Source organism: Oncorhynchus clarkii, chromosome 29, assembly GCF_045791955.1.
Source record: "Oncorhynchus clarkii lewisi isolate Uvic-CL-2024 chromosome 29, UVic_Ocla_1.0, whole genome shotgun sequence".
Classification (NCBI taxonomy): Eukaryota; Metazoa; Chordata; class Actinopteri; order Salmoniformes; family Salmonidae; genus Oncorhynchus; species Oncorhynchus clarkii.
In genome coordinates this window covers 28,698,741-28,712,574 of record NC_092175.1, presented here as the reverse complement: position 1 = coordinate 28,712,574, position 13,834 = coordinate 28,698,741, and the positions used below count along the sequence as shown (strand labels likewise).

Here is a 13,834-nt window from a genome sequence, read left to right as displayed (position 1 = left end):
GGTGGTGGGTAGTGCAGGGGGTAATGTTATGGGTGGTGGGTAGTACAGGGGTAATGCTATGGGTGGTGGGTAGTACAGAGGTAATGTTATGAGTGGTGGGTGGTACAGAGGTAATATTATGGGTGGAGGTTAGTCCATGGAGTAATGTTATAGGTGGTAGGTAATAAAGGGGGTAATATTTTTGTGGTGGATGGGACAGGGGGTAATATAATGGCTGGTAGGTAGTACAGGGGGTAATGTTATGGGTGGTGGGTAGTACAGGGGTAATGTTGTTTGGGCACACCTGGGATTGGACAGGGATTTCATCACAGTGTGCCATGGAATGGACGGTAGGGTTCACAGAGCAGGCTCAGTCTGAGGTAGAGGGAGAGGATGAAAGTACATTGTACACTTATGGGTGGTGGGTAATGTTGTATGTGGTGGATAGTGCAGGAGGTAATGTTATGGGTGGTGTTTAGTACATGGGGGTAATGTTAATGGTCGTGCGTAGTACAGGAGGTAATATTCTAGGTGTTATGTAGTACAGGGGTAAATGCTATGGGTGGTGAGTAGTATGGGGGTATAGTACAGGGGGTACTGTTATAAATGAATGAATGAAATAAATATTATTCATTTCACATTCTTAAAATAAAGTGGTGATCCTAACTGACCTAAGACAGGGCATTTTTACTAAGATTAAATGTCAGGAATTGTGAAACACCTTAGCCAAATACATTTTAACTCAGTTTATGTAAACTTCCGACTTCAACTGTATTTGTATATTTCTGTCCAGAGAGGAGGAAATTGAGCTGGATCAGGTAGAGTTATTTTCTCTCCACTCCCTCGTGAATCCCTAGTCATCACCAGTCTATTAGGAGAAGGGCTCGGACATGACAGAGGAAATGCATGAATGAAAGAGGAAATGAATCATCGTTTTATTTAAATTTAAAAAAAAGTGTGGGACACTGATTTTATATTTATTTACTTTTAGCTTGTTTATACAATTTTGAATATCATTAGAGAAAATGTAATCATATCATGACGGGAGACAAATGCGTCGTCATTACCTGATAAAACTCTACAGAGGAACAATATGGAATGAAATGTTTGGTCGTGTTACACAATTTCTATAAAAATCATACTGTGCTTCTCCTAAACTCACCCTATGATGAAGATATGATAGTGGTCCATGTAACCACTTCGCCCTACAATACAAGTTAATTACATAATTACACACCGCCCTACAATTTAATTACATATCCAATAATCATATGTTATATTTCAAACAAAATAGTTGCCTTTATCTCAATCCACCTCTAAATAATAAAGTGTGGTTATCACCTACCAGCTTAAATGGCGTTTTTGGTCCACATATTAATAATGATTCTCAATGTGGTTACTAAGTAACAGCAGTATTGTTGCCATGGTCACACATAGATGGAGACAAGCAGATATGGAGATGGAGACAAACAAGAGACAAGCACCTTGTGATTGATGAATGCAGATAGAAAGAGACCGAAATAAATGCTGAGTTAAAGAACAACTCTACAACACCTCTGCATGTGAAAATGTCTCTATACACAAAATAGCAAAAATAGCCATTCAAGAGTTGGGAAAATCAAATTCTGTGTTGTATCAAAGTCCTGCACCATCAGTGAGAATATAGATGCTCCATATCTCAACACCATTGTGGTTTCAACAGATGGCCACACCACCCACGATAAAAACATCCATTACCACAGGGAGCCCAGGATGTCAAACAGCAGTTCCCTCTCTGTCCCATGGGCCCGGACCAAACTGAAGCCAGTAAAATTTCAATCTATCTGACGTCATCTGATTTTAATAAAATCGTTTACAATTCAAGGAGAGTCCAGTTGGTCTTAAGTGTAGTGATATGGTGTTATGAAGGACTATCAACAGGATGTTGGAGTCAGGCATGTTGTACATCAGTTAAGTGAAAATGTGTGTGGCTGTAGTCTCATTTGTGGTTTTAGTCTACTTATAGGTAAAAAAATAATACAAAATATTATTATCTGAATGGAGTATACTGTTTAGTGTTAGACTAAAATACCTACTATATCTTAACTCTAATGTAACAACACATCTAAAATTACAAATGAACAAATGTAATCTTGACCCCTTGTATTTTCGCTGTAATTGGTGCAGACCGCCAACTCAGTCTAAGAAGAGAATCAGATGAAAAATAGAGTGTATCATTACAATCAAATCAATCCACTCAAGTCCATGTTCTAAAAATAGACTGAACAACCAAGGCAATAATAGAGCAAGGAACATGTACAAGGCTGAATTCTCACCAGAGAGAGAAGGGAAGGGGAGTGTGTAGGCGTTTGCTTAGTTCACCTGGAGACAACACTTACTGCACGTGCGCGCACACACACACACACACACGTTATAGAGAGAGAGGTATCATACAGCAGGCAGTCCTCAATGCTAATCACCCCCTCCCATCGCCATTCACATTATATTCCTATCTACTGTATGGTTGCTCAGCACCCCTCCACCCCACCATCAGCCTATATAAAGAACATCCTCGTTCATGTACTTTATAATCACGACGCAACTAGTCAACATAGTCAGCCACCCAAACAGCTCCTTGCTCACGGGGAGACAAATTACAAAAGGATTGACAATGCAAACTCCGCTATTAAACTACTCATATTCAATCTAACAATTCCGTTGTCAATTTACAGCGCCTGAATCAGGATGAAGTAGTGAGACAGAACAACTCCGCGACTTCTGCAATCTTCACAAACTCCAAACAAACACCTGTTTCAGGCAGGCACGCAACAATGTATCGGTCCACAAAAGGAGCCTCAAAGGCTCGGAGGGATCAAATCAACGCAGAGATTCAGAACATCAAGGAACTGTTGCCCATTTCCGATTCGGACAAAGCTCGACTCTCCTACCTACACATCATGTCACTTGCCTGCATGTACACCCGAAAGTCTGTATTCTTCTCTCAAGGTAGGCTTTATATGGTCACACAAAGTGTCTCTTGTGGTTTTAGTCACCAGGAGCACTGAAGTTTAACGTGCATGGTCGACAACCACTACATTCTATCAAGCACTGTAATGCAGAAGTTGATTTACTGATTTATTTGTTGGCTAATAGTTTGATTTGTTATTGATTTTTACATAATGTCCATACAAGTCTTGCGCTGTCTAAAGTTCTGAAAATGTTTGACGCTGTCCATGGTACTAGTCTGTTGTAGCGAGTAAATGCGCGTGACTCCAATCTGTTGGATGCATAACACAAGTAATATTTAGGATGAACACGATCCCTGTTGAGAAAAATGCAAATACTACAATTTATTTCATGCTTTTTGTCTCAGTGACGATATTTACAACTAATGTTAGACCTTTTATTTTCTTTGCCAAACAGACGCTCTTCAAGACGAGACCACGAACTTAATGTTGTTTCAGGAGCTGTCAGGGCTGATGCACGAATTGTCAGGTTTCATGATACTCCTAACAAGCGATGGAAAACTTCTGTATCTGTCAGACAACGTCGCAGACCACCTCGGGCATTGCATGGTGAGTAGCCCGAAGCTGAAAACATGTGGCTGTTGTTGTTACTTATGACAAATCATACACTGAAAGTATTGTGCCTAGGCCTATGAAAGTCTCATTCCATGTCATGTAACCTGTTTTTCTCATTCAGGTGGACCTGGTTGCCCAGAGTGATACTGTGTATGATATCATTGATCCTATGGACCACTTTGTCATAAGGAGCAACCTTGCAGGTCTACCGATGACCACTACTGACACAGGTATAGATCTCTCATCACTAATCTAATAATTGTTTTACTGGATCCATTAGAAATACCTTAGTAACCCAACTGCTGCATACATCCTAGACTATGGTGACATCATCTATCAAAAGATAACCAAGACCTTAGTTTACAAATTAAATGTCATTTATATAACTGTTCCTCAAATGTATATATATCTTATAATGACAACAGATGACATCCATTTCAAACCTTTCTCCTTTTTCTCCTCCTCCAGACAAGTTATTTCGATGTCGATTCAATACTACAAAGTTCATCCGGCGACAGGGTGCGGAGAACAAGTTGATGCTAGTCAGAGCTCGCTGCCTCACCCCACCTTGCCCTGTCTCTGCATACTGGACCTCCAACCCAGTATGGGTGTGTTTCTGTACCCCCCTGAGGACAAAAACGCCTTACCTTACAATCGCCAAGAGTGCCCCCTTCACCCCACCCCCTGAGCAGTCCTTCCTACTGGCTTGTTTCCACTCTCAACACCACAGGGACATGAGGCTTTGGGATGCCCAGGACAGGTAAGAATAAGCCTGGTTCATTCTGAAGTACAACACTGTTTTGGTAGTGTATAGGCATGAGAACATGGGGTATGTTATCAACTCTATTGTCCCGTTTTTCTCCAGTGTGACTGTGTACCTGGGCTACGATGTGGAGTTTCTACGCTCTCGCTCCTGGTACAGCCTGGTCCATCCCAGGGATCTCTCCCATGCCTCTACACAGCACCGTCTCCTATGTGAGTACATCCACAATAACACAACTACTCAACAGCAGACACTTAACATTCAGTCCAACAAAACACAACCAACAATACAAAGACATGAGGAAGACAGACCAGTGAGGAGAGCTGAATATGGGAATGTGTCTGTCTCTGTAGTGAGTGAAGGAGAGAGGAGGCAGGTGGACATGGTGGTGCAGGTGGAGGCAGCAGACCACTCATGGGTCTGGCTCTATATGGTCCTCCAGCTGAACATCGACGAAAACCCTATCAGCTGCCACAACTACATCATCAGGTACCACAGCTACGCTGCTATGAAACACCACTGTGTCATTTGTCTCTTACCTTTAACCATGACCTCTATATAGTATATGTGAGATATAAATAATTATTGTCTCTTTTCCTCTCTCTCTCTTTCTCTCTCTTAGCGAGTCAGAGGCATGTTCAATACGCCAGCAGAGCTCTTGTGAGGTGCCTATGCAGCCAGTTGGTTATGGTCTTCGGTCCAGCCTGTCGTATCTGGGTGAAGACAACTTCCCCCAGAAACATGGAGGACAACACCAGTGGGAACCAAAGACCAGCCTTCTCTCTGTTGGACCAACCACTTCTGCCTCACTGACTGACACTAAGTCTGATATTCTGACTCAAAGAATTACCTCGCACCTAACTAATATGTCAGAACCCCTCCCCTCCTCCCTCACCAAGCCCCTCGCCCCTCTTACTATGCCCCACCCTCAACAGATGGGGGAGTGTGCATGCACTCCCCCGTATACGCCTCATCTTGCTAGTGGAAGTTTTCCTTTTGTGGAGAAACTGCAACTCAATTTGGATCCTTTCAATGCAGCTGTGTCCTTCCCAATGGCCCATGAGGCTATTAACTCAGCACATAGTGCACCAGCCTTCTCCCAGGTCCTCTCTACCAAGCATCCTCAGGTACTCTTCCTGGCAGAGCCCCATGGAAAGCTACCCCCCACCATCAATAGTTTTGGGGGAGATGAATGCTCCATCATGGGCCTGCCACAGATTAGTGGTCCCTTGTATGTGGATGTTCCCCACAGGCCCTTCCATGGCCCTCTGAATGAGCTCCTCCTAACTCCAGAGGCTTCCCCCACACATCCTCCCTGCTCCTTCTTCTCCACGGAGAAAGAGCAGGAGCGAGAGAGGGAGGACATTTCTCTCTTGGCTAAATATATTAGCTCTTTAGCTGAGGGATTCTATTGTGACCCAATTCTCCCCAGAATAACCCCACCCACCTTCTCGTCTTCACCCAGTCTTCAGACCACATCCGAGAATTCCTCTCCTCCTTGCGGAGCTGAGTGTCTTCCCTGGAAGGGGCTAGACCCGCCCCTTAGCCGAGAGGATATCTCTCTGTATGAGGAGAGTATGGCTCTAGAGAGCCTAATTGAGGAGCTCTCAACTTTCCCTTTGTCCCCCTCTTCATGCTCCTCTCCTCCATCTTCCTCCTTTAAGTCCTCCCCTCCATGCTGGCCACTCACCCCAGTGAGCAGGTGTAACCCCAGCCTCTTCAAGGGTGAATCTTCAATTGGTGTAAACCACTTCTGTAGCGTCCAGTCGACGCAGTGTAACTTCATGGCAGTGGGTGGAGCTATGATGGCCGTCGGGGCAGGGATTAATAGAGACGTGGAGGAGTCATCTGAGAGTGAGATGGATACGGACGTGTCGGTGGAGCCTCTATTGTCACTACCATCATCAGCCATCGCTCTCACAGCCTTTCAAGAATGTGCCCCTGCCTTTGTCCATCCGGCTCCCACCATCGGTTTGCCCCATGCCCAGTCCCTTCTGGAGGATCTGGATACCATGGAATCTGTGTTTGAGGCAGATGCCTCTTTCAACCCGTCTCGGGGTGACAACCTGAGTTGTATCAACTCCCACTCAACCATACATTCACAAAGCTTCCACCAAGGTACGGGACATTTTTGTCATGCTAATATATTGATAAGAGAACAGGCCATTTTACCACTGGCACATACATTTTTTTCATAGTTTCATCCGATATTTTCCATTTTACAGTATAAGATGCATCACTACTAAGATTTCAGTGTGATAAATATTGGTTGCTGAACTAAATTAACTCTTGTCCGTTGTTTTCTTTCATTTCAGATGGAACCCTGCGTGACCCTCTTCTAAAATAAGTCTGTGACTTACTTCGTTCAGTATGGCATATTGTCATATTTCAAGCTTTTCTTGTAAAAGCTGAATGTACAACATCTGTACATATTTAACATACTTACAATTCAATATTGTATAATACTGTTTTCTGATAATTCAGTTGTACATGCATTACTGTGAATACATATGATTGCTGAGTAACCTCATGATAGAGGTCATTTAAAGTGCCATGTTTATATTCACTCATAGTGAGGAAGAAGGCTTCTTTGAGCACAAAATATAAAATGGTAAAAATGTAACAGACCACAGCAATTTTGTTTGGTTTTATTCTATAAAGATAGTGTTTTATACATTGATCTACACATTGGTCAACTTGGTCTTATTTTGTTGAATGGATGCATTTTGGTTTGAAAATCATAATGGGTTGTCTTTCAGCAGTTATCAATCGATAGACTTCTGTTTTAGTGTCAAAGTACACAATGTGGCATTGTCTACCACATAGTAAAAGTTTGATTTCTATATTTTAGAAATTAAATGATTATATTATACACAATAGTGTTTGTATAGAATAATGTGGAAATATATGTTCTGTTCACATACTGTGTTTGACTGATCTATTGACTATATATGACTCTAAAAGTGGAGTGAACCGTGTGTATTACCAGTGTACCAATAATACACTGTATGCTGTACATTCCTATATTATATAACTCTGATTTCTGTATTTGATTTTTTTTAATGACATCCAGTACATTAGCTACTGCACTGAATGAGTAATGGAGATTGTTAATGTGTTTTTGTCTTGTTGTCAATGTATTTATCTCTTGTGGCGATGTATTTGGATACCAATCAAAAGCAACTCTATTAAAATATATTTTGAAGTGTTTGTCTTTTACTGATCATTTAGACACTGTTATTCTATCCATCTGCCTCTCCCTTATTCTCTCCATTGTGTGATGAGAGTCAGGGACAGTTCTGACGTACACTGTGACGCTTGTCACACAATCAGCAGCTCAGACTGAGCCACAGGCCTGAATGTGCCTGCATTTGCGCACGCACGCACACACAGACCTGACAGATGTACCCTTTAATATATCAACTAGAATTATGAGGTATGAAGATAAGACCCAGATGCAGACCACATCAAATAAACAAAAGTTGAATATTCCAACAGGGGCAGGCAATAGACAGGTCAAGGCAGGCAGGGGTCAGTAAACCAGAGGTGGGGCAACGGTACCGGGCGGCAGACAGGTCCAGGGTACGACAGAGGTCGGTAAATCCAGAGGGGGGCAACGGTACAGGTCGGCAGGCAGGCTCGGGGTCAGGGGCAGGCAGAGTGGTTAGGCAGGCGGGCTCGGAGTCAGGACAGGCAAGAGTCTAGACCAGGAGGGAGAGAAAAGAGAGACTGTAAAAAGCAGGCGCTGAGACACAAACCGCTGGTTGATTTAAACAAAAAAGATGAACTGGCAACAGACAAACCGAGAACACAGGTTGAAATACACAGGGGATAATGGGGAAGATGGCCGACACCTGGAGGGGGCTGGAGACAATCACAAAGACGGGTGAAACAGATCAGTGTGTGACAAGAATGATATTACAGTTTTTTACAATTGTTTTGGTGCTACAGTGCCTTGCGAAAGTATTCGGCCCCCTTGAACTTTGCGACCTTTTGCCACATTTCAGGCTTCAAACATAAAGATATAAAACTGTGTTTTTTGTGAAGAATCAACAACAAGTGGGACACAATCATGAAGTGGAACGACATTTATTGGATATTTTAAACTTTTTTAACAAATCAAAAACTGAAAAATTGGGCGTGCAAAATTATTCAGCCCCCTTAAGTTAATACTTTGTAGCGCCACCTTTTGCTGCGATTACAGCTGTAAGTCGCTTGGGGTATGTCTCTATCAGTTTTGCACATCGAGAGACTGAATTTTTTTCCCATTCCTCCTTGCAAAACAGCTCGAGCTCAGTGAGGTTGGATGGAGAGCATTTGTGAACAGCAGTTTTCAGTTCTTTCCACAGATTCTTGATTGGATTCAGGTCTGGACTTTGACTTGGCCATTCTAACACCTAGACATGTTTATTTTTGAACCATTCCATTGTAGATTTTGCTTTATGTTTTGGATCATTGTCTTGTTGGAAGACAAATCTCCGTCCCAGTCTCAGGTCTTTTGCAGACTCCATCAGGTTTTCTTCCAGAATGGTCCTGTATTTGGCTCCATCCATCTTCCCATCAATTTTAACCATCTTCCCTGTCCCTGCTGAAGAAAAGCAGGCCCAAACCATGATGCTGCCACCACCATGTTTGACAGTGGGGATGGTGTGTTCAGGGTGATGAGCTGTGTTGCTTTTACGCCAAACATAACGTCGTGCATTGTTGCCAAAAAGTTCAATTTTTGTTTCATCTGACCAGAGCACCTTCTTCCACATGTTTGGTGTGTCTCCCAGGTGGCTTGTGGCAAACTTTAAACGCAACTTTTTATGGATATCTTTAAGAAATGGCTTTCTTCTTGCCACTCTTCCATAAAGGGCAGATTTGTGCAATATACGACTGATTGTTGTCCTATGGACAGAGTCTCCCACCTCAGCTGTAGATCTCTGCAGTTCATCCAGAGTGATCATGGGCCTCTTGGCTGCATCTCTGATCAGTCTTCTCCTTGTATGAGCTGAAAGTTTAGAGGGACGGCCAGGTCTTGGTAGATTTGCAGTGGTCTGATACTCCTTCCATTTCAATATTATCGCTTGCACAGTGCTCCTTGGGATGTTTAAAGCTTGGGAAATCTTTTTGTATCCAAATCCGGCTTTAAACTTATTCACAACAGTATCTCGGACCTGCCTGGTGTGTTCCTTGTTCTTCATGATGCTCTCTGCACTTTTAACGGACCTCTGAGACTATCACAGTGCAGGTGCATTTATACAGAGACTTGATTACACACAGGTGGATTGTATTTATCATCATTAGTCATTTAGGTCAACATTGGATCATTCAGAGATCCTCACTGAACTTCTGGAGAGAGTTTGCTGCACTGAAAGTAAAGGGGCTGAATAATTTTGCACGCCCAATTTTTCAGTTTTTGATTTGTTAAAAAAGTTTGAAATATCCAATAAATGTCGTTCAACTTCATGATTGTGTCCCACTTGTCGTTGATTCTTCACAAAAAAATACAGTTTTATATCTTTATGTTTGAAGCCTGAAATGTGGCAAAAGGTCGCAAAGTTCAAGGGGGCCGAATACTTTCGCAAGGCACTGTATTTTCACAAGTATGTGGTGATCCAAGCTGGTAACACCTGTCACGCAACAAGTCTTATATTAAAACTATTGTGCATTCATTTTGTTTGGAGACATCTTTCAACATGCAACCATTGATCCACAATATAAGTTTACTCTGAAATACCTTTAGAACATGTATTTAAATCACCAAAAGACAACATCATTTTAATCACTCTTATCCAGATAAATTAGGGTGAAGTGACTTGCTCAAGGGCATATCAGATTTTTCCACTTGACAGCTTGGGGATTTGAAACAGCAACCTTTTGGTTACTGGCCCAACGCTCTTAACTGCTAGGCTACCTGCCTCCCATTGTGTGCTATCTAATTGTTTTAACAACCATTTAATCCAATAGAAAAAAATACATGTTTCAAAATTGCCCTTAGAATGTAGTATGATACAGTACTGTAAATTACAGTACATTACACATTTTTCACATTATGCAATACACTTGTATTACCCATAAAAAAAGACAACTTTTTTTCCATCATTTCTTTCCCATGAGTGATCAAAAGGTGTGATCATTCAAGATTACAATCATTGATGCAAAAAGTAAATGTATTGTTTGGATATAACTACGACATAGGCATATTGTAATCAAATGAAACAAATGAAATCAATGAAAGAAACATAAATGTTTAGCAGGCACTAGTTTGCATCAAGCCTGTCTTGAGCATTTGGCCATAGGTTCTCATCGACATTTCAGTAAATGTCCTCGTTGTTCATGCACCTGGGGGAAAACCTTTTGGCATGGTGAATCCAAGCCTGAAATAGGTCTGAATTGCTGTCAATGCATGCCTCAACCATGGACTGGAGGAGGATGGCATGCTCATGGGGGTGGCAATCCTATCCCTACTACTGGTATTGTAATTATGTATTGTATTTTACAGTATTGTATTGTACTTATGTATTGTAGTAGTCCTGTGTGGCTCAGTTAGTAAGAGCATGGCACTAGCAGCACCAGAGTTGTGGGTTTGATTCCCACTGGGGTCACATACAAAAATGTGTGTACTCACTGTTGTCCATTTGGATACAAACCCTGCTATGTTACTGTAATGCCATATATTACAGTACTGTATTGGCCAGCAACTTCATTTTGGGATACATGTTTAGTGTATAGGGGATGCATTACATACAGTATATCTCTGATCTTATCAATATTTCTTTCTTTTTTTACTCACTGTGAAGTAAAATCAGAATAGTCATCATAATAGTACATTAGAGTACATATAGCATACTTTATAAACATACATTTTCATTATGTAGTTATCAAAATTTGTTGTAGACAAACTGATTTAAAATCTATAGGTTTACCAAATGGTTTAGCGATTATCAATTAAGAGCAGTCGGATTAAGTAATAGTAAAATGTATTTCAACAATGAGAAAACAATCATATCAAAAGTAATGTGAGCATCGCATTGTCAAAATCAATTACTTTATATGAACATGTATTGCAATATGAAACATGTATTTCTAGATGAAACACCAATTGAGTTTGGTGAAAAAGTGACTGTATTATTGTGTGTGTTATACTTAGTGAATTTAAAATGTACTTACAGTGATGAAACAGCTACCTTTTTGATGATCGGTTTTGAGTTTTGTACTAAGCGTTGTGAAAATGTACCAAATAATACAAATAAAAAAAGCATAAATGCCGTCCACCCTCCTGGCCCTTCATCCACCTCCTGTTGGCAGTGGCAGAGAACACAAAAACATGAGGGAATCAAAATCACATGATCAGGTGAATTGTCCAATGGGAATGCTTGCTGAATTAACTGGGACAATTAGTCACACCTGTGGGCTGTGAAAATACAATTAACCATCACTTAATAAACTACTAAAAACTGAACTGAACACAAATGATGTAGTTCCTAGTTAACATGTATAGTTCGATTACCGCTATATTTTTACCACATAAATGTTTCCATTTGACCTCATTTATGTGAGAATGCTGTTCATCGACTACAGCTCGGCATTTAACACCATAGTGCCCTCCAAGCTCGTCATCAAGCTCGAGACCCTGGGTCTCGACAGCGCCCTGTGCAACTGGGTACTGGACTTCCTGACTGGGCCGCCCCCAGGTGGTGAGGGTAGGCAACAACATCTCCACCCCGCTGATCCTCAACACTGGGGCCCTACAATGGTGCGTTCTGAGCCCTCTCCTGTACTCCCTGTTCACCCACGACTGCGTGGCCACGCACGCCTACAACTCAATCATCAAGTTTGCGGATGACACAACAGTGGTAGGCTTGATTACCAACAATGACGAGGCGGCCTACAGGGAGGAGGTGAGGGCCCTCGGAGTGTGGTGTCAGGAAAATAACCTCACACTCAACGTCAACAAAACTAAGGAGATGATTGTGGACTTCAGGAAACAGCAGAGGGAACACCCCCCTATCCACATCGATGGAACAGTAGTGGAGAGGGTAGCAAGTTTTAAGTTCCTCGGCATACACATCACAGACAAACTGAATTGGTCCACTCACACAGACAGCATCGTGAAGAAGGCGCAGCAGCGCCTCTTCAACCTCAGGAGGCTGAAGAAATTCGGCTTGTCACCAAAAGCACTCACAAACTTCTACAGATGCACAATCGAGAGCATCCTGTCGAGCTGTATCACCGCCTGGTACGGCAACTGCTCCGCCCACAACCGTAAGGCTCTCCAGAGGGTAGTGAGGTCTGCACAACGCATCACCGGGGGCAAACTACCTGCCCTCCAGGACACCTACACCACCCGATGTCACAGGAAGGCCATAAAGATCATCAAGGACAACAACCACCCGAGCCACTGCCTGTTCACCCCGCTATCATCCAGAAGGCGAGGTCAGTACAGGTGCATCAAAGCTGGGACCGAGAGACTGAAAAACAGCTTCTATCTCAAGGCCATCAGACTGTTAAACAGCCACCACTAACATTGAGTGGCTGCTGCCAACACACTGACTCAACTCCAGCCACTTTAATAATGGGAATTGATGGGAAATGATGTAAAATATATCACAGACCACTTTAAACAATGCTACCTAATATAATGTTTACATACCCTACATTGTTAATCTCATATGTATATGTATATACTGTACTCTATATCATCTACTGCATCTTTATGTAATACATGTATCACTAGCCACTTTAACTATGCCACTTTGTTTACATACTCATCTCATATGTATATACTGCACTCAATACCATCTACTGTATCTTGCCTATGCCGCTCTGTACCATCACTCATTCATATATCTTTATGTACATATTCTTTATCCCCTTACACTTGTGTCTATAAGGTAGTAGTTTTGGAATTGTTAGCTAGATTACTTGTTGGTTATTACTGCATTGTCGGAACTAGAAGCACAAGCATTTCGCTACACTCGCATTAACATCTGCTAACCATGTGTATGTGACAAATAAAATTTGATTTGATTTGATTTGGAAGGTGAAACCAAATCATACATGGATGTTGCCATGAATACTACATCATCATTCTCTATCAGCCAGTGTGCTTTAATAGGACAAAGTGGAAAGTCACTCTATGTTCTACCATTTGGAATTATAGTGTAGTGTACAATGCACTGCTGAAATACCTGGGTTATATATAACAATACACTGTATTTCACTCATTGTCTGAATTTACAGTTGTTTTTTTTATCACTTTGGTACTATTTTCACAAGCATATGGTTTCCGCCTGGTACGGCAACGGCAACTCCACCACAGGCAACTGCAGAGCTCTCTAGAAGGTGGTGTGGTCTGCCCAACGCATCACCGGGGGCACACTGCCTGCCCTCCAGGACACCTACAGCCCCCGATGACACAGGAAGGCCAAAAAGATCATCAAGGAAATCCAACACCTGAGTCACGGCCTGTTCCTCCTGCTATCATCCATAAGGCGAGGTCAGTACAGGTGCATCAAAGCTGGGACCGAGAGACTGAAAAGCAGCT

The 13,834-nt window shown here is 42.1% G+C and overlaps 1 protein-coding gene across 1 annotated transcript; it reads left to right on the top strand.

Moving 5' to 3' along the window:
* Nucleotides 1–2,789: 2,789 nt before the first annotated feature.
* On the top strand, nt 2,790–6,649 carry LOC139388692 (neuronal PAS domain-containing protein 4A-like). The gene is made up of 8 exons (XM_071135521.1): nt 2,790–2,964; nt 3,382–3,533; nt 3,661–3,769; nt 4,008–4,299; nt 4,405–4,514; nt 4,656–4,791; nt 4,925–6,420; nt 6,618–6,649. Exons 1-8 carry the CDS (start codon nt 2,790–2,792, stop codon nt 6,647–6,649), a joined length of 2,502 nt encoding a protein of 833 aa, XP_070991622.1.
* Nucleotides 6,650–13,834: the final 7,185 nt, after the last annotated feature.

Excerpts from the sequence above, each read along its gene's own strand:
- LOC139388692 (XM_071135521.1), top strand. The coding sequence starts at position 2,790 with ATGTATCGGTCCACAAAAGGAGCCTCAAAGGCTCGGAGGGATCAAATC. Across the intron at positions 4,792-4,924 it reads TGCCACAACTACATCATCAG|CGAGTCAGAGGCATGTTCAA; the intron begins GTACCACAGCTA and ends TCTCTCTCTTAG. Across the intron at positions 6,421-6,617 it reads TTCACAAAGCTTCCACCAAG|ATGGAACCCTGCGTGACCCT; the intron begins GTACGGGACATT and ends CTTTCATTTCAG.